Raw genomic sequence first — 21,742 nt, 5'->3', positions numbered from 1 at the left:
TTTCGTTCTGGTCCGAGGAATGGGTTTGACCGTCATACCTGCTCCCATTCATAAACTCCATCTTAGTTGTGGGCTGGTGACAGGTGAGGTGGTTATGGGGGTGCGTCCTGCCCTGCCTGTTCCCGGAGTACATGTTGTTCTGGGTAATGACCTGGCTGGTAGCAGGGTATGGGTTGATGCTCCGCTTTCCCCGGTTGTGACGTTTTTTCCATCTGTCCCCAAAATGACTGACCAGTCAGTCCAGGACGAATCTGAGGTGTACCCGGCATGTGTGGTTACTCGCGCTCAGAGTAAAAATCAGTCTGAGGCGGAGCATTGTGAGGATGTCCGTGACACATGTGCTTTATCTGTACCTGACTCACTTCTGTCTGTTTCCCGTAGTGAGCTGATCGCAGAACAGCGTGCTGATCCGACTCTCTGTGAGCTTGTGCATAAGGTGCTATCAGCTGCTGAAGGGAACAGTGCGGCTCAGTGTTATTTACTGTTGGATGACCTGTTGGTGCGTAAATGGACGCCCCACTGTGACAGTTTCTTTGGTGAACCGGTGTTTCAAGTTGTTGTTCCCTCAAAATTTAGGGAGGAGGTGCTTAGGACTTCTCATGATCAGTCAGGACATTTAGGGGTTCATAAAACTTATAATTACATTCTTAAGTATTTTTTTTGGCCCCGTATGAAAAAGGATGTGTCAAACTACATCAAATCGTGTCACACGTGTCAAATTACAGGTAAACCAAATCAAACCATTAAACCAGCTCCTTTAGCTCCGATTCCAGTTGCGGCTCAACCTTTTGAGCACCTGATTATTGATTGTGTTGGCCCATTACCACGTTCCAAATCAGGTAACTGTTATTTACTCACCGTCATGTGTCAGACGACGAGGTATCCAGCTGCTTATCCGCTTCGCACAATAACAGCGAAGGCTGTGGTTAAAGCTTTAACACAGTTTATTTCAGTGTTTGGAATACCTACAATAATTCAGAGTGACCAGGGTACAAATTTCTCATCGAATTTATTTTCACAAGTTCTTAAACAGCTAGGCGTGAAACATAACAAAGCTTCTGCATATCATGCACAGAGCCAAGGTGCATTAGAACGATTCCATCAAACCCTTCAGTCTCTGTTGCGCAGTTATTGCGTAGAGTTGGGTCAGGACTGGGATGAGGGGTTGCCGTGGTTACTGTTGGCTGCCAGAGGGGTGGTGCAGGAGAGCACTGGCTTCAGTCCGAATGACCTGGTGTTTGGTCACGCAGTTCGCGGCCCATTGACTCTCCTCCGTGACTCTGTGGTTCCGTCTGAACCTCCTCAGTGTCTAGTTGATTATGTGCAGGGGTTTCGACGTCGTTTAGTTTTGGCTGTGGAGATGGCTAAGGGAAATCTAGCCTGTGCACAAAGTAAAATGAAAAGATTATATGACAGGAAATCTGAAATTCGGGTATTTTCTCCTGGTGATCAGGTTCTGGCTTTATTACCGCTGGTGAACTCACCGTTCCAGGCTACATTTCAGGGTCCATTTTCAGTTTTGCAGCGGACTTCGGATGTCAATTATTTGCTGTCCACTCCGGGACGTAGGAAGAAAAAACAGCTGTGTCATGTTAACCTGCTGAAGCCGTACCACCCCCGTGAGTTCCAGTCTTTTGAGGGCGGGGGGAGTGCGCAACAGCAGGACGCAACACCTGCGCTTGCTGTTGCTGCCGCTGATGTGTGTTCAGTAAATGTCACACCTGTGGTACAGAATGATGAAGTCCGTGCACCTGATGAAAGTATGTTGTGTGGCAGACTGAAAAATTCTGAAACACTGAATGATAATCTTTCACTGGGTCACCAGGTGAAGGCTATTTTCCACTATCCGGTGCCGACCACCAAAAAGGAACTCATGCGTTTCCTTGGGTTAGTCGGTTATTACCGATGTTTTTGTAAAAACTTTTCCACCATAGTTGCTCCCTTGACAGACCTGTTAAAGGCGAGGGCAAAATTCATCTGGTCTAACTCCTGTCAGCAGGCTTTTGACAGCGTAAAGACTGTTCTGTGTTCTCCTCCGGTCCTCGCGGCTCCCCGTTTGGATCAGCCCTTTCAGCTGCACGTGGATGCGAGTGACGTAGGAGCAGGTGCTGTACTGCTTCAGACAGGAAGTGATGGCATTGAACATCCTGTTAGTTTCTTTTCAAAGAAGTTCAATGGGTACCAGATTAACTATTCAGTCATAGAGAAAGAAACTCTGGCTCTGGTGTGGGCTCTCCAGCATTTTGAAGTCTATCTGGACTGTAGTGTCCCACTGATCATTTACACTGATCATAACCCAATCACATTCTTGAACTCTTTGATCTGTCCGAACCGTAGACTGATGCGGTGGTTCCTGTTTTTACAGGCATATAGTTTAGACATTCGCCACATTAAAGGCTCTGAAAATGTTGTGGCGGATGTTCTGTCTCGAGCCTGATTTTTGATTCCCCCATCTCTCTTAACCCGCTTGCTTCCACCTGTCCCTCTCACTCTTAAAGTGCTTCTCCAGGCGCCGGAGTTGCTGGGTGGCTGGATGAGGATGGTAAGCTGGTGCTGGTTTTAAGAGACTGGGGTACGCATACAAATCAAAATTGTTCCTACGTGAATGTTTTGTTTAACGTATTTTCTTTCAGACGGTCCTCTTAGAGAGAGGCCCTTTCTTTTTGGGGGGGGGTGTGACGGCCCCGCACCTTTCGGGCACTAGGGGCACTGTCAGTTCTCTTTTGCAGACGGCGATGGCATGATTGGTGGCACCTGTGGCGGTCCAGGCCTGACTATATAGGCAGCTCGCCCGTGATGATCATTGGCTCTCTGGTTCTCGGGCTCTCTGGTTCTCGGGCTCTCTGGTTGTCTCTCTGGTCTGGTCTCGGTGCTGCTGGCTGTCTGGTCTGGTCCTGCTCTGCCCTGCTCCTCCTGGCTGGCGTTTCTCGGCAATTTTGTGTTTTTGTTATTGTTAATTTACTTAATAAATCCTGTTACTTTTTCACCACCTCCGTCTCCATTCTGGTCACCACCTCAGAGCCGGGTTGTGACATTCAATATACTACATAAAAAGTGGATCACATATTTGATTTTTGCAGCCTGGCATATGTCAATGTTTAACTCTAACATCGGTTAATCTGCATTATTATTTTTGGCGCTAGGTCAAATGTTCAAAAATACTAGCATCTGTCACCAAGTGTGCCAAAAAGGTACATCTATAAATCAAACTATTAAGTATTATATATTGATTTATTTTTCTGCTCTAATTTGATTTTATTTTTGTAAATCAAGGCCAGCCCTAATCATACATATTAAATGGAAGAAATAGTGCGTTTTAGGCACACTTAGGAGACAGATGCTAGTCTTGTAATTTTCTTTTGTTTGCAATGTGCAAATTTTAGTTGGTGGCCAGAACTTTAAAGATCATGCAAAAATGAATAACTTTTGAATTCTACCCTTATTTAAATTGTGAAAAATAATATGAAGTTTTTTAAAACGAAATGCCAAGTGTGCCTAAAAGGCGCACCCGGATACTGGAGGGTTAACTACATGTTTCACTACTTCCAAATGCTGTTGCCACAACAACTGCATTTGAATCTGAAAACAGTGTTGTCTTATTGTGATCTGCTGCAGGAACCTTTGTTATGGAGATCGAAGGAAAAGATGATGACGAAGCTGGAACCGTTAATGCAGAGATTGTCTACAAAATCCTCAGTCAAGAGCCAAAAGGCAAAGGGAACATGTTCACTTTAGATGAAAAGACAGGAAAACTGTACGTCAAAGAGAAAACCCTTGATAGAGAGGTAATACTGGTTTGTACCACGCACCGTATCACACAAACATCTTTTTGATGTATGAAGCTCAAACTGGCAAAATATGATCTCATGTCATGATTGTCTGGATCCAGACACACAAAGATCATTTTTACACTCCGTCATTAGCTTTATTGGTATCACTACTTTCTCTTGAGTATATTTTCTTCTCTGAATGTCTCCTGTTCTAGACTAAACTATTTCCACTCCAATCACTCAGCTACACTGAACATGAAAGTATGCAGACCATTTGCAAAATAGCTGCTGCAACATTATACTTCCTCTGTCTTCAAAGACACTGCACAAGGTGTGAAAGGAGCGTAGTATTTGGTGCTTATGTCCCATTTTATCAGTTTTTTTTCTTTCCAGTTTGTAGTAACTTTTCAGACTGGGACAGACTGAGACTCAATTTGTTGTCAGTAACAACATCATTAGAACAATATGTCATTGAAAGTCAACATGAAAGTGGTGTCATACTTTTAGACAGTATATAGTTTGTCTTTACCCTGGCAGACAGCCCATACTGATACCTAACATGTTAAAGTATTCACACATGCAAAGTATTGTAATTCACAGTTTGGTTTGTTATTTGTCCTCTGACAGACTCATGACTTCTACAAACTGGTGATACAGGGAACAGATATGGGAGGAGGACCAGGTGGACAAACAGGTACAGGAACTGTAGAGATCCATGTCCTGGACATCAACGACAACCACCCCACTCTGGAACAATCTGAGGTGAGGACTGGATCTATAGTATGTGTGCAAACAAGCATTCAACTGGTAATAAGCCCTAGGCGTTGAAACTGAAAAAGGAATGTCATCATTCCTGTGACCGTGACTGCACATGTGCTGTTGAGTCAAAATGTTCTTTGACCTCCTTAGACACTTTTGAGAAGAGCAGAGCTTTGTTGGAAAATCAACACCTGGACATTAAATATCAATCTAAAATCAGCCGTTCACAAAAAAAAATATCATCTGGATCGGAGCATATGCTCTAAAATCTGTGTGTAACTTTCAACACTGGTGGTGCCTTTCCAGGTGCACAAGCTGCTCATTTCTTTGGCACTAATGCACCCCCATACAGTACCGTACCATACCAAACTCATCTGACCACAGAATAGTTTTCCATCTGGATCTATAAACTTTTTTTTTTTGCAGATTGGGGAACCTTTCGCCATCTGTCAGATTTTGCTTCTCCTAGACACTCTGTTTATACTCAGTCATGTCACTGACCTGTTTCCAGTTAATATAAACAGTAGTAAAATGTTTCAGATATGTTTTGTGGCCATCAAATCCACATTTCTTCAGTTTATTTTAAACTGGAATAGTAATAATTTTCCCTACAAAGTTCTGCTTCAAACATACAGTGTATTAACATGGATGAGTAAACATCTGTGGAAGGCAAGACTTGTCCAATAATTTTATTGTGGAACTGTATAACTGGAAAATGCTGAAGTAAGTACTTAAATCTGGACTCTTGATTTGCAGTATTCAGGATCAGTGGATGAGAATGTTCATGATGTGGTTGTGATGAGAATCAAAGCAAAGGACAAAGACCTCAAACCTTCAGACAACTGGCTCGCTGTCTTTAAAATTGCTAAAGGAAATGAGGATAAGTTGTTCTCTATTGAGACTGACAAGGAGACCAATGAAGGCATCCTGAAACTGATCAAGGTAATATAATACAATATGTACATTTCAACATTTTCACAGTTAACTGTGTTGAATTTTAATAAGATAGCACTATTTTCCATATTCTATGGTTTCTTGTGTTTGATTCTTGTCTTATTTCTCACTATCCTCCCTCAAACCCATTCCTGCTTTTCCATCTGCAAACTCCCCACAGCCTCTAGATTTTGAAGAAGTCCAGAACCTTGAGCTTGGTATCCTCATTGAGAATGTAGCACCTTTTGTAGAGGGTGATGCCGTGTTGATGGACGTGGATGTTCAGGTCGGAGAGGGTGGCCCCATTGTAACTGGAGCTGGACTTGGAGCTGGAATGGGTGTAGGGGTAGACATGGATGTGGGGCTGGATGTGGGGCTGGACGCACACCTAAATGCAAAACTAAACGCAGATCTGGATGCAGACCTGGATGCAGACCTTGATGCAGACCTGGATGCAGACCTGGATGCAGACCTAGATGCAGACTTGGATGTGGAACTGGACCTCGACGTTGACTTAGAGGCAGGACTACATCCTGGCCCAGGGGTGGGGCTTAAACCTGGAGTTGGACCTAGTATTGGACCTGGTCTTGGACCTGGTCTTGGGCCAGGTCTTGGGCCAGGTCTTGGGCCAGGTCTTGGACCAGGTTTGGGGCCAGGAGTGGGCATTGGACTTAAACCTCGTCCAAGAAAAAGAAGGCCCAAAAAGAAGAAAAAGCCTACCCCAAACTATCCCATTAAGATTTCTGTAAATAATGTGCCAGAGGGTCCGGCATTTCGCCCGAGCACTAAGGAGGTTCCAATATCTGAGAATCCAGAGGATATAAATTTGAATGAAGCGGTCGCAACATTTGCTGCTATTGATCCAGATACTGGAAAACTGGCTGAAGATGTCAGGTTTGTGAAGTTATGCTTAAAGCAGTGTATGACTGTCATCACAATGTTTTTTTTCAAATTTGTCAAACCTGTGTGATAGCCTAATTATCACTAATCCATTAGTGTTTCTGTGCTTATGCACCTGAATCATTTCCCTCATCATGAACAACTTCGAAGATGACTCCATCATAAACACAGTCCGCTTGTTTACATAACGAACTGAAACGTCAGTCAGACTTTTTTCTCATGAAGTGCATTGTGGGAATGGGAATTCCACGCAGCAGCAATTTCACAGTCTCTTTGTGAGTGCTGAACCCAAATGTGGCCTTTACCTCCATCCACAGACTATACTCATTCTTTAAAACAACCCTGGTGGACTGTATATTTTTATATCAAAGCAATTTGACTTGTTTTGTTTTCGAATCTGTGAGAAACCACTTTTGCTTACCACAATTCACTTGTCAACAAAATTTCCGATAAGGCCCGAGTGACATTTCGGTTTGTTATGTCAATAGGCAGACTGTGTTTATGATGGAGTCCTCTTCAAAGTTGTTCGCAGTGAAAAAAGTGATTCAGGTGCATAAGCACAGAAAAGCTAATGGACTAGTGATAATTAGGCTATCACTCAGGTTTTACAAATTTGAAAAAAAAAAAAAAAATTGTGATAAAAGTCATACGGTGCTTTAACAGACTTTTCCACTGAGATAACACTCTTCCACCTACAGTGTTCTTAGATGCTTAAGAATAAAGAATCTTTATTTGTCAGTGTATTCTACATGCATACATGCAGCACACACTCTGCATTTAACCCATCACTAGCTGAAATTCATATTTACTACTTCTTTGTTTATTGTGTTGCCTGTCTTGTTATTATTTCTTCTGATACAGTTATGCCAAAGCCTTTGATCCAGACAACTGGTTTACTATTGATGACGAAACAGCGGAGATTAAACTCAACAAAGTCCCAGACAGAGAGTCACCTTTCTTGGTGAACGGCACCTATATTGCCAAGGTTCTTGCCATATCTGATGGTAAAGCACTCTTTTATAACTGCCTTCTTTCTTACCTCTCTGCTTGAACCTCAGGAGAGATCTAATTCTATGCTTTGGTTATTGGTATGTTCGAGATGGGTGAACAGTTTATAGAGATGATTTATGAACCAAAGCACTTCTGGTCTTTGATAGAACCTGCAAAACCACCTTTTAACTCAAGGTGTGTCACTGGCAGACTGGGAAAAAGCCCTGGGGTGAAATAATTTACATAGATAACCAGTTTGTTTAAAAGACTGCACAGAACAGCAAGAACAGAAAATATGTTTTTTTCAGCCAGGATGTGGATTTCAGTCCTGAATTTTGCAAATTTACCCTAATTAGCTACTACTAATTGAAAAAAGGCCAAAGACTAGTGAATCTGTTGTGAATTATCTTGAAATTACATGCAGATTGTTAAGATAAAACATAATTTCATAGCGTCCATAGTTAACAAAAGTGTACAATGGCAAGATTGAAACTAACTGGGACTATTTTCTTCCTCAGACATGCCAGCGAAGACAGCCACAGGAACAATAGCCATCCAAGTAGTCGACTCCAACGACCACTGCCCGTACCTGACTACCACCTATGAAGATCTGTGCTCAGATGAAAAAACTGTTTATGTCACCGCTGAGGATGAGGATGTTGATCCCAACGGTCCTCCATTTACCTTCAGAATCATACCTGAATCGACACGTGGCAACTGGGAAGTGGAACCGATCAATGGTAGGCAAACAGTTAAAAACATTGCCTTTCATTGGACAAGAGCTACAGTTGGTTTTTCAGAGACAGTGGAAAAATGGATGATTTTTTTTTTTTTATCTTTTATGTACAAAAGACAAAAAGGAAAAATGGATGAATTAATGCTTAATCAATATTCTATCAGATTTCAGTGTCTTTTCAGTCCCTGAATTTGACATGTACAAATACCAAACATCTTGAGCGGCTGTATACAGTAGAAAGAGTAGGGAAACGGTTCTACCAGTGTTACTCATTCAACTACTCATACCTTGTTTTGTTGTCCGTAGGCACAACTGTTGCTTTCCATTCTCGTGAACCCTTGTGGCCTGGTACATATGAACTGGAGGTGGAGGTGCAGGATGCCAAGGGCCTGTCTTGTCCAGAGAAGGAAATTTTTAAAGTGGATGTTTGTATCTGTGTGGACAAAGAGGACTGCAGAGTAAAGATGGCAAAAGTGTCAGCTAAAGGAACTGACTTCGGTGGTCCAGCCCTCGGTGGGATTATTACAGCATCGTGCTTACTGCTGTGTGAGTTCACATTTAACAAACATGCTATTACATATTACCAAGTCATACAACCCCACACCCAGTTATGAAAAGTATTTATCATTCTATTTGTAAGGAGTGAAGTTATTAAGAGAATGTAGAGTGTATGCGCTGATGTCAGTTTCCCATCAGATCACGCCCCAGTATAAACACACTGAATATTGTTTAACAGCTTTGAGCTTCCTGGATATTAGCTGTTGCGTTGTACAGAAAACAGTAATTGGATGAAGTGTTGGACAGTAAACAGAGTTACATTGAAGACCGAGCAGGCATGTTTTCATGTAGTCACACAACAGTGCTTTCCTTTTTTAGGTATGTTTTTGTGCTTTTGAAGTGAATGCAAGCTCAACACAGACACTCAGTCCATTGGCTTTCTACAAGTTGGTGTAACAACACGTCCCTTGAGAATCAGCTGGTTCTGTGTCCACTTTTCCTTATTTTGAGAAAACGGAGTTTGAAAATTTCACCTGTCTGATCTCTGATATTTGGAGAGTTATCAATCATCTTTTTGTGTGGAATAGTGTTGACTGTGGAAGGTACCCTAAACATATTGTTAGCATGTTCTAAATCTCCATAGGCTTAGAGATATAAGAAGTTAAAAATGGACATAGAACTTTCTGATTCCAAGGTATGTAAGTTGCCCCTGGTCAACATGTTCCATGTCCAACATAGGACCTGGTGCCTTTACAGGTGTCACTTATGATCGAAATCAGGAAGTTCTATGTCCACCAGAGTTGTTTTTAAAAAAGTTATGAACAAACTAAGAACGTTTTAGTCAGTGATTACATGTATTTTATACTGATGTCACAAAATGCAACGTTAAAAACCATCCTTTGCTAGTGTTTTCCAATCCACATTTATTTAAGGTTGACAACTAAAATGAGCACATCTATCCTTTTTCATTAAAGGTAGAATGGTGAATAAACATGTTAGGACACCTGGAGTACCTGAGTAAATTGTGTTAACTCAGTTTTCATGGCAAACAACCATTTTCCAGCCAGACTTCAATCCTCAAAGGCAGGAGAATTAGTTGTGGAATGCAGGCAAATGCTGTGTAACACCATGAACGACCTTTTTAAGACTGAGGATTGATGAGGATTGAAAATTCTTCGTACACTCATCAATAAAAGTTGATGAATGAGCCACATTCTCTTTTGAACCTGACACCGGACAACATCACCCACTTGACCAGAATCTATAATATAAAAAATAAAAATTAGGAAAAAAAGTGTATAAAATGCAAAAATTGCATCAAAATTAAATATACATTCACAGATAAAACAATTATATCCAATCAATGACAAGTGTGTAAATGAGCCAAATTCTCATTTGAACCTGAGGCTGGGACAATATTGGCCACTTGACCAAAATCTAGTATGAAAGAATGAAAGGACGAAAAATAAAACTTATCCAGAAATGCCAAATTTTGCGTCAAAATGCCTCATACACTCAAATATAAAATGACTATCAAATACACAAGTTTATCAATGAGCCACCCTCTCAGACCTGACTCTGGGACAGCCTTGCCCGTCTAAAAATGCCAAATTTGAACACTGAACTACTCTGAACAAACATTAAACAAAACTATCTACATGATAGCCCTGTTCAGACCAATCATTTAAAACTTTTACCAGTATCAAAATGCCTTACTTAGGCATCAACGGCATAAAGTAAACATGTCTCAGTCAATTTGAGACCCCCTCCATGTATTTTCTGAGCATACATCTTTTTTGAGTGAATGTCACATGATCCAGGTATGGCCCCTGATTGGGTCCTTGGACATAGAACTACCTGATTTGAAATGAGCGCCACTCAGGACATAGAACAAAATGTTTCTAGGTGTGAGTGTGTGTAGATGTTTAGCTTGGAGCTAAGAACTTTGGGAAACAAACATTAATGGTTTTAGAGTGCCCTGATATGCTTAACTCCATTTCTGCAAAAAGTGGACATAGAACCAGCTGATTCTCAAGGGACGAACGGTGGCTTGAACCAGCTGTAATGTGACATGCCTCTGTTACATTTTCAACTATACTGAACAAAAATATAAACGCACCACTTTTGTTTTTGCTCCCATTTTTCATGAGCTGAACTCAAAGATCTAAAACTTTTTCTGTGTACACACAAGGTTTATTTCTCTCAAATATTGTTCACAAATCTGTCTAAATTTGTGTTAGTGAACACTTCTTCTTTGCTGAGATAATCCATCCACCTCACAGGTGTGGCATATCAAGATGCTGATTAGACAGCAGGATTTTTGCACAGGTGTGCCTTAGGCTGGCCACAATAAAAGGCCACTCCAAAATGTGCAGTTTTATCACACAGCACAATACCACAGATGTCACAAGTTTTGAGGGAATATGGAATTGGCATGCTGACTTCAGGAATGTCCACCAGAGCTTTTGCCTGTGAATTGAATGTTCATTTCTCTACCATAAGCCATCTCCAAAGCTGTTTCAAAGAATTCATGAAGAAGACTGCGCGAGGAAAATGGTGGTCACACCAAATACTGACTGGTTTTCTGACCCCCCTGGACCACCCAATACAGTAAAAGTGCACATTTTAGAGTGGCCTTTTATTGTGGCCAGCCTAAATCACACCTGTGCAATAATCCTGCTGTCTAATCAGCATCTTGATATGCCACACCTGTGAGGTGGATGGATTATCTCAGCAAAGGACAAAGGAGAAGTGCTCACTAACACAGATTTAGACAAATTTATGAACAATATTTGAGAGAAATAGGCCTTTTGTGTACATAGAAAAAGTTTTAGATCTTTGAGTTCAGCTCATGAAAAATGGGAGCAAAAACAAAAGTGGTGCGTTTATATTTTTGTTCAGTGTAGAAGCACTCGGAGAGCGCAGACCTCCGCCAAGGCTAATCAGTGGCCCCCCCCGTGGGCCCCCCCACACCAAGGAGGTTATGTTTTTGCCAGGGTTTGTTTGTCTGTCTGTCTGTTTGTCTGTCCGTTAGTGTGCAACATAACTCAAAAAGTTACGGACAGATTTTGATGAAATGTTCTGGTCTGCCCCCCCCCCCCCCCCCCCCCCGTGGGCCCCCCCCCCCCCCGATCACCACCAAAATTTAATCATTTCTTCCTTATCCCATTTCCAACAAACCCTGGAAATTTCATCAAAATCTGTCCATAACTTTTTGAGTTATGTTGCACACTAACGGACAGACAAACAAACAGACAAACAAACAAACCCTGGCAAAAACATAACCTCCTTGGCGGAGGTAATTATACTCTTAACAAACCCAAGAAAGATATGCAGACAAATTAACTACCCTTGATTTTTATGTAGATTTTATTTGAATATATGTTTAATGGTACAAGGGAATCTCACAAAAGCAAAAACTTGCATGTTTCAGATCAACCATTTTCCAAGTGTAAAAATACTAATGAGCTTGAATACTAAATGTCTTCATAAAAAATAGTGATGTATTGCTTCTTTCTCCAGTCATTCCTATTCTGCTGGTGTTCTGTCAATGTGGAGGAGCAAACACTATCTTTCCTGATCAATTCAGCGACCTTCCATTCGACGCCAAAGAACATCTGATTTCCTACCACACTGAAGGCAGAGGAGAGGACAAGGTGGGTCTACATTTTTGTTTTTCAACAGGCAAAAGAAGGACAAGGGATGATTCAACTTGCCAGTAAATAAAGCTTTTGTATCTGCTGTATGAAACTGGGCTTTAAAATAAATGGTACTCTGGCAGGCTTGACTTTAAATAAAGGGTGCGATTTGTTGGGGGGCGGGGATCACTTCGATGTCGGCTCCTTCTATCATTGTGAAGCAGAATTCACCAAGCGTTGGATTGTTCACCCACTACCGACTAATAGGGAACGTTAGGAGACAGGAACACCCCCCTACCCCCCGCCACCCCCCCGCTGAATGAATTTCATCCTCGGGGGGAAATAACAGGCAGGTTGTGACTGAGGTTTCTTACACCTATAGCCTACATTGCTGGCACTAACTTTCACCTGAACCGAACTGTCGGCAGTTTCAGAATTCGCGAATGTCCCCATTCACATAAATACATTGTATACCTTTCCTGTCTCTCTCTGTGTATATCAGTGTCTCTGTCTCACTCTCAGATGTCACTCAGCAGTTCAAAAAACTCTTGCTGCTGAGGTATCAGACATCCCTTTGCTTCTGAAAGAGTTTTGAGAATATAAATGCCACAGAGTTGAAATATTATTTTAATTTAGATAGTTGGATTCTTAAGTTTAATCACATATTACTCAGTATGAGTTTAGGATTCATTTGTGTTATTGGTTAGTGGTAAAGTTCTTTGGATAGGTCACATCTTGGTCACATACTAAACTGACAGATTTACAGGACAGGTTCTACCTTAGGCACACTTTTAAATACACGTGCACACAGACGATCATAAACAAGAGATAAGAGGAAAACACTGTCAATATTGTGTTTTTACATAGAGTTGAGGTATCACATCTGCTTGACTTTAGAGTCAGATGACACAAGTCCATTTTCTGTGACCCAGCCCACCTAGCACAAGGGGTCAGCCCATAGTTTGAAGATTAGTTTACAAGGATTATAAAAGTGACGTGCATTGGAATGTCTAGATCCATTTCCCTGTTTGGGGTGTGGATCCTCAGCTGAGTTATATTTTGTTTGTGATCAGATCGAGTCAATAATTAAATTTATAAAAATGAGACCAAAAAGAATCCAGACTTTTTCTTGGAGCTTCCAACAAAAGAACACGTTTACAGAGTCCAAGGAGACAATCTCCACAGTGTGTTTTCTGCTGTCTACACACTCCCCATGTCAACAGCAAACATGGATTTAGTACCATGAATCACATCCTCACTGATGAGCCCAACGGAATGAACGTGTCCACACTGAACAGTCTTCTCTTCATTGCCGTTAGCGGGCCAGACGTGTGTTCGTTACTTGCTCAGAAGTTCGCAGAGAGGTGGATAAAAGAAGGGCGAAACACTGCAGATGACGCAACAACAGGAAAGCCAAAAAGGCCACATGAAGTCCAACATCAGAGCAAACTGTTTATTTCATCTAATTTGCTTAATTATTTTGACATAATGTGAAATCTTAATCAATTAGGTTTTATGTTACGTTTTACCGTCTGATTGAGTTGCCCGTTTGCCATAAATCCTCTAACATGTTCAAGTGATCGGCCCTTATCCATGGTCCTGAAACTTAATTAGGCCATCTCCCACATTGCAGGTGTGGCCGTTGCAGAAAATTAAATGTTTTATGTATTTTTAGTTTGCATTAAAGATGAATGTTCAAGTGTTGGACATGTAATAGGGCCTACCGTTAACTTAAAAAAGAATTAGGCCTGTTGATTGCTTGTTTTTTCATGATTAAAAAAATAAACATCCCCCTCTCTGTTTTTTTGACAAATCGTACCCTGAATATAGTGATGTTTGTTTTCGCAATGATGGACTCATAAAATGCAGCATGTAATGGTGACTTTAGTGTTGGTTTTTGTGACTTTTGAGTTCAATATGAAATTTAAGTCAGACTACAAGTGGTTCATTGTATGTATGTAATAAATTCCTGTTGTGTTTCTTATTTTCTATTTTTATTTTATTTTTTTCAGGAAGTACCACTTCAGAGTGTTCCTATTATGTTGGGTGCCCAAAGAAAAGTTCAGGGAGCACCAAACTACACCAGCCTTGGTTCAAAATACATAGAAACTACAGAAACCACAACTTACAAATCTGGTCAAATGTTTAGTTCACATGAAAACGAGGAGAACTTTGAGACAGACAACTACAGGTTTTCAAGGGAGTTAAATAACCATGACATGACTAGCCACGGTGGTACATACTGGAGGCAAACATCTGGCTTCCATCAGTCAGAAGATCTGTTTGATGATATCGCTCTACCCGAGATGTTCCTTGATGATTACTACTCACAGGTATCTTATCAGTTTTTCATGCAACTGTTTTGTTTAGTTCTCTTTTAATGTTACAGCTTATTTAGACTAAGAAAGTGGACAGTGGATGGTAATGAATAAAGTTGTGAAACAGATTAAACCATATTTTCTGAGATGCAAGTTCAAGTTTCTAACATACAATAATCTTAATATGCTGTGTGAGAAAGAAAGTCTTTTGTGTTTATTAACACCACTATCTGTATCATGTCTTCCTAAACAGAAAGCAGCATGTGCTCTACCAGGGAAGGACAGTCTGTTGATGTATGATTACGAGGGATGTGGTTCGCCGGCCGGTTCAGTGGGCTGCTGCAGTATCCTCGAGCAAGACGATGACCTGCAGTTCCTTGATGACTTAGAACCAAAGTTCAAGATACTAGCTGACATCTGCCTCCCTCCTGCACCAACACCGACACTTACAACTTCCACAACACAAAAGGTTACAGGTGCTGTCAAAACCACAGTAGATATTGTTAAACCCAAAACTGAGCACATTGTTGAGACAAAGCACACTGATATAAAGACAGAGAAGGTGATATCTACCACCAATATTTCCAAATCCTCGGTTAGTACTGTGAATGCTGCCCCCCCACCACCAGTAAGTCCTCGCTCACAGGTTACTAAAGTCAGTCAAGCGTCAAACATCAGTAAGTCATCCAACATCAGTAAGTCATCAAACATCAGTAAGTCATCAAACATCAGTAAGTCGACAAACATCAGTAAGTCATCAAACATCAATAACATCAATATTTCTGGTGCCACCGGCCAGTCTTCTACGGTCACTCGTTCTGCCTCTGTACGACGTCAACCTCAGACTGTTGTACTCCAACAGCCACAGATTTACTACGCCACCAGCCCACTATTGTCACCTTTACAATACCTAGTTCAGCCACAGCTACAGAACACAGTTGTGTTGGCAGATGGGACCCAGGGAGCCAATTTCCAGGGTGTGTATGTAGTTGGTGGGTCCCAGATGTCATCGACTGGCCTTGTAGTTGGTGATTCTCAAGGTCTTTCCTCCGGGCTGGTTGTCAAAGGCAGTGGGGGTGCCCAGATGTCACCACCTGGCCTTGTAGTGGGTGATTCTCAAAGTCTTTCCTCTGGGCTGGTTATCAAGGGCACTGGAGGTGCCCAGGGGGCGCAGTCTGGCCTTGTAGTCAGTGAATCCCAAGGTCTTTCTTCTGGGCTAGTTATCCAAGGCACTGGCATAAATGCTGGGTCCTCTTTAGGTGCTGTTAGCTCTATCAGCCCCACCACTCCAGTAAGCCCCACACTGTTGTTCCCTGGAAGTCCAAGCTCTCAGGGCTCAGTCTTTACAGATAGTTGGAAAATAAATGGCACTGCCATCCAACCCGGGTACCCTGGAAGCCCTGTCAGCACCCTCAGCCCCACTACTCCAATGAGCCCCACACTGATGCTCGGTGGGAGTCCAGTTGTGTCTCAAGGCTCTGTCCCCACAGAAGGCTGGAAAATAGTGGGACCAAATGCTGATGGCACTTACACGTTAGTCCAAGATAAAACTAGCCCAAGTGAAACAGAGGAATCAAACACAGGCTCACCTCAGGGTACTTCACCCGGAGATGCTGACCTGACAAAAGAGGCTGCTCCTCCTCAGGGGGTCTTAGGCCCAGCAGCCCAGGGTAGTGTGTATGGCATTCTGGCAGGACACACTGTGTCTAATAGAGGGAATGTACCTACACTAAATAGAAATTTAGGACAAACTTGGGTTATGCAGCCACAGCAGATGGGATTATCACCTGTCAAAGTTTTTGGGGTTGGTGGTGGGACTGCTGAGAGGAATCCAGTTGGGATTAGCAATGTTACAGTAAACCAGGTCCAAGGAGTTACTCCACTGGGCCAAACAGCAAACACAAGTAATATTCCAAAACAACGTAAGATACAATCAAAGACAGACAAGACCATTAATGTTGTAAATACCTCCTCTACTGAAAACAGTAAGACACACATGCCTAAAAATGAAACACATAAAATGAAAAATCCAGTGAGGGATAGCAGTAATACAGTCAAAAAGATTATCAATGACAAAGATAAACAGAAGGCGGATGATGTGATTATATGCATGTCAGAGCAGGACACAACACAAAAGAATCTGAATGATGTACTCCAAAGTGCAACTAAAAACAATGAAACTACTCAGGAACACCCAATAGAAATACCAGAGGTGTCTTCAGCAAAGGTTGAGGAAAATGTCCTAGAAACATCACCAGGGCCAGATGTACCAGTAAAGTTATCTGAATCCCCATCTGAGACAGTCATAACTGTACCAGGGAATGAAAAAGATGAAAGTGTATCTGATCATTTGGATAGAATCACTGAGAGCCCATCAAACAAATTAACAGAAACAAATTACCCACAAGAAAGCACAGAGTCTCTGCAGTCAGACCAGAAAAGCAATGATGTTTCCTCTGAAAGTTTGCCTGAGGAAGCCAGTGTGTCCACCACTGAAGCTTCTTTACCTGAGTCAGATGTCAGTAGTTTAGCTAATACAAACAAAGAGAAGGAAGAAACATCACCGTCAACTCAAAGTGAGGAGCCCACTTCTGAAACAAGCAGTGATATTGCAGACGACCAAAAGCTAATCACAGAAGACACAGTAACCACAGTTGAAACTGCAACATCAGAACAAACTGAAGGCCAGCATACTGAAGGTTCTGAGAAAGAAATTTTGAACCATGATGTCACCACTACTGATAGTACTGAAATAGGCACCAGTATGGATGATGGACCTAAGGTCAGTGATGATGCACATGGGCAAATAAAGTCTGAACAGGATGAGCTCTTAGATCTTGAGGTAAAAACAGATGCTGAGCATGTTGAAACATTAGCAACTCCACCAGTTGAGAGTACAGAAGAGAATCAGGATGATCGTGAAAGATCTGCACCAGATAATGATGGGCAAGTAAAGTCGGAACAGGATGAGCTGTCAGATCCTGAGGCTAAGGTTGATACTGAATCTGTTGAAACATCACCAACGCTACCAAATGAAAGTACAACAGATAATCTGAGTCCTTCTGAAAGGTCCACTCCTGATCAGGAGGCAACACCAGAACCCCAGCAAGATAATAGTGGAGCAGATAATATTGAAGCTGGTCCTACAAATGCTGAAAACATAGCATTGCAAACTTTGGACACCATTTCTGGTGACCCAGAGGAAGATCAGTGTGATCAGGGTTTGATGTCAAGTGAACCTGGCAATGGAAATGATGAAAATGATGTTCCGGTAGAGCAACATGTGGGCATGACAGAAGACAGTAGCTGTGACCATGAAGAAGATGGCTCAGCAAAAGACTGCTATCAGCCTAGTGTAGATGATGGTGTAAGTGATAGAAAAGAGGAGAGTGATGTACAGGAAGTGGGGTCACAAGTAAGTTTGGGAAGTTTAGATAGCCAGGATGAAGACAGTGAAAGGCAAGATGCAGTGAGTACATACTCCCAAATGGAGGAGAAGTTCATCTCAGATGATAATGTTAGTGATGCAGAGAGTAATGAGGCTGTTGAGGATGAAATGGAGCCAGAGATACAGCAAGTATCTACAGATGACCAAGATGAAAGGAACGTACAAGATGAAGCATCGAATAGGAGTTCTCAAACTGAGGATATGTTGGACTCAAATGCAGGAGAAAAGGAGGAGAATGTATTGGAAGACATGGTAACATCCACACAGCAAAATGTTAGCAGCACAGGTGGTGAGGAAGAAGAAAGTGAAAGAGAAGATGCATCAGGAAGCTCTCAAGAAGATCAGCTCACCACAGATGACATCAATGTTGGAGAGAAAGAGGAGGACAATGTGGAGGATGTGACATCACCCATGCAGCATGAGCCTACTGATGCTGAAGCTGAGGAGGAGGTGGTGTCACCCACAGAGGAAAGTGTTAGTATCTCAAATGAAGATGAAGAGACAGAAAGAGAGGATGCAGGAAGTGTGGCAAACCAGATTATGGCAGATGAAGAGGATATTATAAAAGAAGAGGTGGCACCTGTACAGCAAACTGCCAGTGTTTCAGATGACCCAGGGAAAAACAGTGACGAAGAAGAAGAACCCCAACCAGTGTCTCAAGTAGAAGACAAGATGACTGCAGATGACAATATCAGTGCTGCAGATGAAGAGGAGAATAATGAGGAGGTCGCAGACATGGAGGAGAATGTCAGTGTCTCAGAAGACAAAGATGAAGAGAATAAAGAGGAAACAAATTCTCTGACAGATCAGCTACCTTCAGAGGACGGAGAAAAGGTCGAGGAGATTGCGACGCCCCACATGACTCAACATATCAGCAACTCAGATGATCAAAATGAGCAGACTACAGAAGAAAACCCGTCAGATACAAGTTGCCCAGAGGAGGAAGGAGCCATGGAGCCATGCCAAGCAACAGAGGAGGACTCTGATGTTGTACCTGCCCCTGTAGATGCCCCTCTGGATACAACTGAGACACCAGATAGTGTTGAGACGGAGGAACTGGGAGGCGCTACTGAGGAAGCTTTGGATGACACGGTCAAAACTTCACCCAAGATGGCCAGAGGACAGGTTTCCGCATTGAGAGATGATGATGTGGTAGCATCTGAACAAGAACCTAAAGAAGACTTGTGTAATACTGATCACCAAAATACAGATCCAGTTGATGAGGATGGAGATCAAGAGGTTGAAATTAAAGAGGGAATTGATGATAGCGCGGTTGCAACTGGCCAGGTAACAGCAACCCCTGATTCAGATACAGAGCCACCTTCAGCACATACAGACCCCAGTACAACAGGTGAGGCTGAGGAGGATGAAGGGAAAAGTGAGAACGCAACTGGAGAAGCAGCAGGGACGGACTCAAACACAGTGGGCTCGACAGAAGCCGGATCAGAAACTGAAAACGCGCTTGAAACAGGGGCAAGTAATCCAGAAGCAGATCCTGCACAGGTCCAGACCAACATCGGCCAAACTCCTCAGAACAAATCCAGAAAGAATAAAAAGGACTCAAATCCAAAAAGTCCCTCTGCAAAGTGTAAGCAACAGTAGCTGAGTTTTAATGAAGATATCAAGCGAATTTGAAGTGGAAAAGTTGCAAGAAAAGCAAAATAAATTACAACACCACTTATGCATGTTTCTATGAATTAATTTGGAGGGGATAAACTAGACTGTGCAGGGTCGTCAGTGGGTGGTGGTACAGGTTCTATCACATTTTGCTGTAATAAACCGAGCCATCTAAACTGGTTGTGATGTGTTCTTCGTGGATTTGACCAAGAAATATTTCAGATTCCCCTTCAGTTCAACCTACCTGTAGCTGTACCTGTATGGGAAACAACAGCCATGTAAGCTCAGCACATACAAAAAAAAAAAAATCCATTGTTCACGTTAGCTCTTTTTGTTAAATTGCAAAATCCACCTCAAAACTGTTTTATCATATTTTTCTATTTCACTAAACCTTTTTTATGCAATTTTTTTTTTATTTTTCGGTTTTCTATTGCCCAGTTGGACCTCTACCAATCTCAACCCCTTGACTTGGCTAATCTTAACTGTGCTTTTCTAATGCGTACTTTGGAACACAGGATTCAATTTAGCTCACGGAAATTGAATCCTATGTTGCTTGATTTACATAAACCCTTGTTTTGTCAGAAGGGGAAACTTTACAACATCTGGCAAAGGTTTTTCTCCTGGAAAACCATGACTCTAAAGAAAGTCGGGAGGACGTTCTGAATGTAAACTTAAACCCATCTCATAAATATGCACTTAATATTGACATTAATAACTACTCTGTGAGATATTCTGCTGCATTAGGGCTATTGTATACTAACTAACTAACTTAATAAATATTAAATATAAATATATTATAAATGAATAACTTAGAGTAGATCAGGGGTGTCCAATCCTGGTCCTCGAGATCTACTATCCTGGATGTTTTAGATGTCTCCCTCTTCCAACACACCTGATTCAAATGATAAGCCTATCATCAAGCTCTGCAGAAGCCTGAAAATGACTGTCAGGTGTGTTGGAAGAGGGAAACATCTAAAACATGCAGGGTAGTAGCTCTCGAGGACCAGGGTTGGGCACTCCTGGAGTAGATAAACCAGGGAGGAGCGAAATATTGCAAAAATTAGGAAAAAATGACTGTCGATTACATGGTAAATTCCTGAGTAAAAGTTCAAATATTCTGTCCGATTAAAGTTGTAAATCAAATTTAATATATAAAACGGAAGAAAATAGGAAATCAGGAGAGTGTAGTGAATGAATAGGTTTAATGGAGGCTGGATTCCTCACCAAACCCTAAATCGATACTTTGATATTTGACAATCTCCATGAACTCCAGATTTTTTTTTCTCTTTTAATTTTGAGAGTTTAAAAGAGAATATCCTTGTCCTAAATTTACCATTTCAATCTTGGATATTCTTTAATCTCTCCATTGTGAAGTCCGGGAATGACCCTGATACATCGTCTAAATCAGTGGTTCCTAACTATTTTTGAACCAGGGGGGCGGAGGGGTTACTGGGTACTGCCCTCGTTGAGAAACACTGTATGTAATAGTCCAACTGCTTGCATTTTGACATGGGGGGAATCTGTTGCATCTCCTTTGTACTTATAACCAGTGAATCCATGATTTTTCAACAATTTTTTCCCCCTCCCATCCTGTGCTCGTGCCCCCCCGGGAGAAATGGCCACACACCCCCCCTTAATGCAGACAAAGCGTCGTGTTTCCCTGGGATCTCTGGCGCCCCCCAGGTTAGGAACCACTGCTCTAAATGAATACTGTATAAAAGACACATAGATGATTGACATTGACAGGAAACCTAACAATGTCCAGTTAATTTTCCCAAGATTCACTACTGCCTATTAAACACTCCACCTAATGACATGCCAATCCATATATTTTATATTTTTATATTAAAGCAAGACTATGTGACTTTTGCCCAGCTGACAATTCTGTTACCAAAAGTGCTTATTGGTATTGTCCATAAAACCCAACAGCAGCAAAAACTGTAGTGCCATGATTCACTTAACAGGTTCTAACCTACACAGAAATATTTATTTTTTTAATCAATACTATGAATATGTTAAAATGAGTATGAAATGTGCATATAGTGTGACTTTAAAGGTGGAATAAATAAAGTAAAATTAAACCAAACTGGCTAAATATCCACATATATAGTAAAAACTGTATAAAAAATACAGTT

General features: G+C 41.7%; 1 protein-coding gene across 1 annotated transcript in view; it reads left to right on the top strand.

Annotated features, from left to right (window-relative positions):
* LOC115418334 (uncharacterized) overlaps positions 1-19,984 on the top strand; it is a 41,065-nt gene extending 21,081 nt beyond the window's left edge. The window contains exons 5-14 of the mRNA XM_030132759.1: positions 3,616-3,785; positions 4,398-4,532; positions 5,286-5,471; positions 5,644-6,356; positions 7,224-7,366; positions 7,871-8,092; positions 8,395-8,634; positions 12,109-12,242; positions 14,237-14,557; positions 14,796-19,984. Of these exons, the coding sequence (XP_029988619.1) occupies positions 3,616-3,785; positions 4,398-4,532; positions 5,286-5,471; positions 5,644-6,356; positions 7,224-7,366; positions 7,871-8,092; positions 8,395-8,634; positions 12,109-12,242; positions 14,237-14,557; positions 14,796-19,592 (7,061 nt within the window). The 3' untranslated portion in view covers positions 19,593-19,984. The remainder of the gene's footprint in view (positions 1-3,615; positions 3,786-4,397; positions 4,533-5,285; positions 5,472-5,643; positions 6,357-7,223; positions 7,367-7,870; positions 8,093-8,394; positions 8,635-12,108; positions 12,243-14,236; positions 14,558-14,795) is intronic.
* The last annotated feature ends 1,758 nt before the right edge of the window (positions 19,985-21,742 follow it).

The sequence above is a fragment of the Sphaeramia orbicularis genome, chromosome 4 (assembly GCF_902148855.1).
Source record: "Sphaeramia orbicularis chromosome 4, fSphaOr1.1, whole genome shotgun sequence".
Taxonomy (NCBI): domain Eukaryota; kingdom Metazoa; phylum Chordata; class Actinopteri; order Kurtiformes; family Apogonidae; genus Sphaeramia; species Sphaeramia orbicularis.
Note: the sequence above shows the minus strand (reverse complement) of the source record. Positions and strands in the feature narration are given on the sequence as shown.